Genomic DNA, 1,504 nt, shown 5'->3' on the forward strand with positions numbered 1-1,504 from the left:
AAAGGGAAATCTACATATCTACCCCACAATTCTTATGAGTTTACATATCTAACACCTAAAGTTTGAAATTCACATTTATAACATCTTGGTGCTAAGCCTATGCATTCTAAGGCACATTTGACTTTTAAAAGTTAGCAAAGGTATTTTTGATGTGATGTTAAAGATTTGAGCATTATGAATGTAAATATTAAAGTTTAGGAGTTAGATGCGTAAATGCAAAAGAATTGTGAGGTATGTAAGTAAATGCCTCTAAATAAAAATAAAATCCAATGACCAGCCAATGGATGAATTAATAAACATTTCTCATCCAAATCTAGAGGAAGAAGAACAAGCATACAAAAAATGAGAAAGCTTTGAGATTATACAACTAACCCATAAGTCCCTTCACCAATCTGCTCCAATTTCTCAAAGCAATCCACACCACGAGAACCCCAAGAGGGGGACTCATCAAGATTTAGCTGTCCAGAAGCAGCCACAGCCATCCGATAGACTATCCAAGTGCTGCATATTCATCAAGCAAATAAAATATCATAAGAAATGTGGGAAAGATATTAGCGTCGAAACATAAGAAACACGAGACCATAAATGTATTATTTTCGAAGCAGCTTCATGTTTAAATGAAAATAAAAAGAAAATAAAACAAAATAAATAACTGCATTCTGAAACTTGCTCGTTTAATCCTCTACATCTAACTATACATGAATGAACAAAAAAAAAGAGAGTAGCACATACACTTAGTAGAAAAACCAATAGAATTCGAGCTAACATAAAACATCTACCAACCACCACAGTGGGAATGACAGTTATTATATGATAAATGCACACGAATGATACAGATAAAGTTGGGAAAAAAAAAACTAAAGAAATTTTCAAGCGTTCCAAGCCTAATAAAGAAGAGTATATTTGATATATATCTCAATGTGTGGTCTCATAATTCAATATACCCTTAGGATCCTAAATGCAAAGGGATAGTATCAAGCAAGGACAAAAACAAAATAAATTTGAAAAATAAAACCAATAAATGGACCATATAAACATATAGATGCATGTGCTATCTACAATAAGCATAACCAACTAAAAACTAAGGATAACCTAGATCATATTAATTATACCATAACTTTAATTCCTTAATCTTTCCTGATTACAAAATAATTAACTCATGAAATAGATTAATTAATTCTTTGTCAATTCAATAGTAGTTAGTATTAAATCTAGTCGAATAGTTCTTAAGAAGGTGTTGTTCAATGAAACTGAAGACTCAGTAATGCACTAGAAGCTGCGCTCCAGGCAAACCTAAAGCATTAACATAAAAAAAAACCGGAACAAAATGAAAGGAAATCATTATGGCTGTAGGATTAAAAATCACTAGCCAAAACACATGATTTAATCACTGTATGTAAACATTCTCAACAAATCTCACCTGTTAAACGGTGAGGAGGAATTATTTCCGGATCCGGAGGCAGCGATAGGTGTGGATGTATGTTGACTCCAGCGGCTTCGACGG

General features: G+C 32.8%; 1 protein-coding gene across 1 annotated transcript in view; it reads right to left on the bottom strand.

The window, feature by feature from the left end:
- Nucleotides 1-372: 372 nt before the first annotated feature.
- The window catches only part of LOC110019609, a gene marked incomplete at its 3' end in the record, with an annotated part of 41,772 nt that continues 40,640 nt past the window's right edge, over nt 373-1,504 (bottom strand). Inside the window, exons 4-5 of the mRNA XM_020717343.1 lie at nt 1,421-1,486; nt 373-501 (exon numbers count right to left, since the gene is read on the bottom strand). Of these exons, the coding sequence (XP_020573002.1) occupies nt 373-501; nt 1,421-1,486 (195 nt within the window). The remainder of the gene's footprint in view (nt 502-1,420; nt 1,487-1,504) is intronic.

The sequence above is a fragment of the Phalaenopsis equestris genome, unplaced genomic scaffold, assembly GCF_001263595.1.
Source record: "Phalaenopsis equestris unplaced genomic scaffold, ASM126359v1 Scaffold000064, whole genome shotgun sequence".
NCBI classification, from domain to species: Eukaryota; Viridiplantae; Streptophyta; class Magnoliopsida; order Asparagales; family Orchidaceae; genus Phalaenopsis; species Phalaenopsis equestris.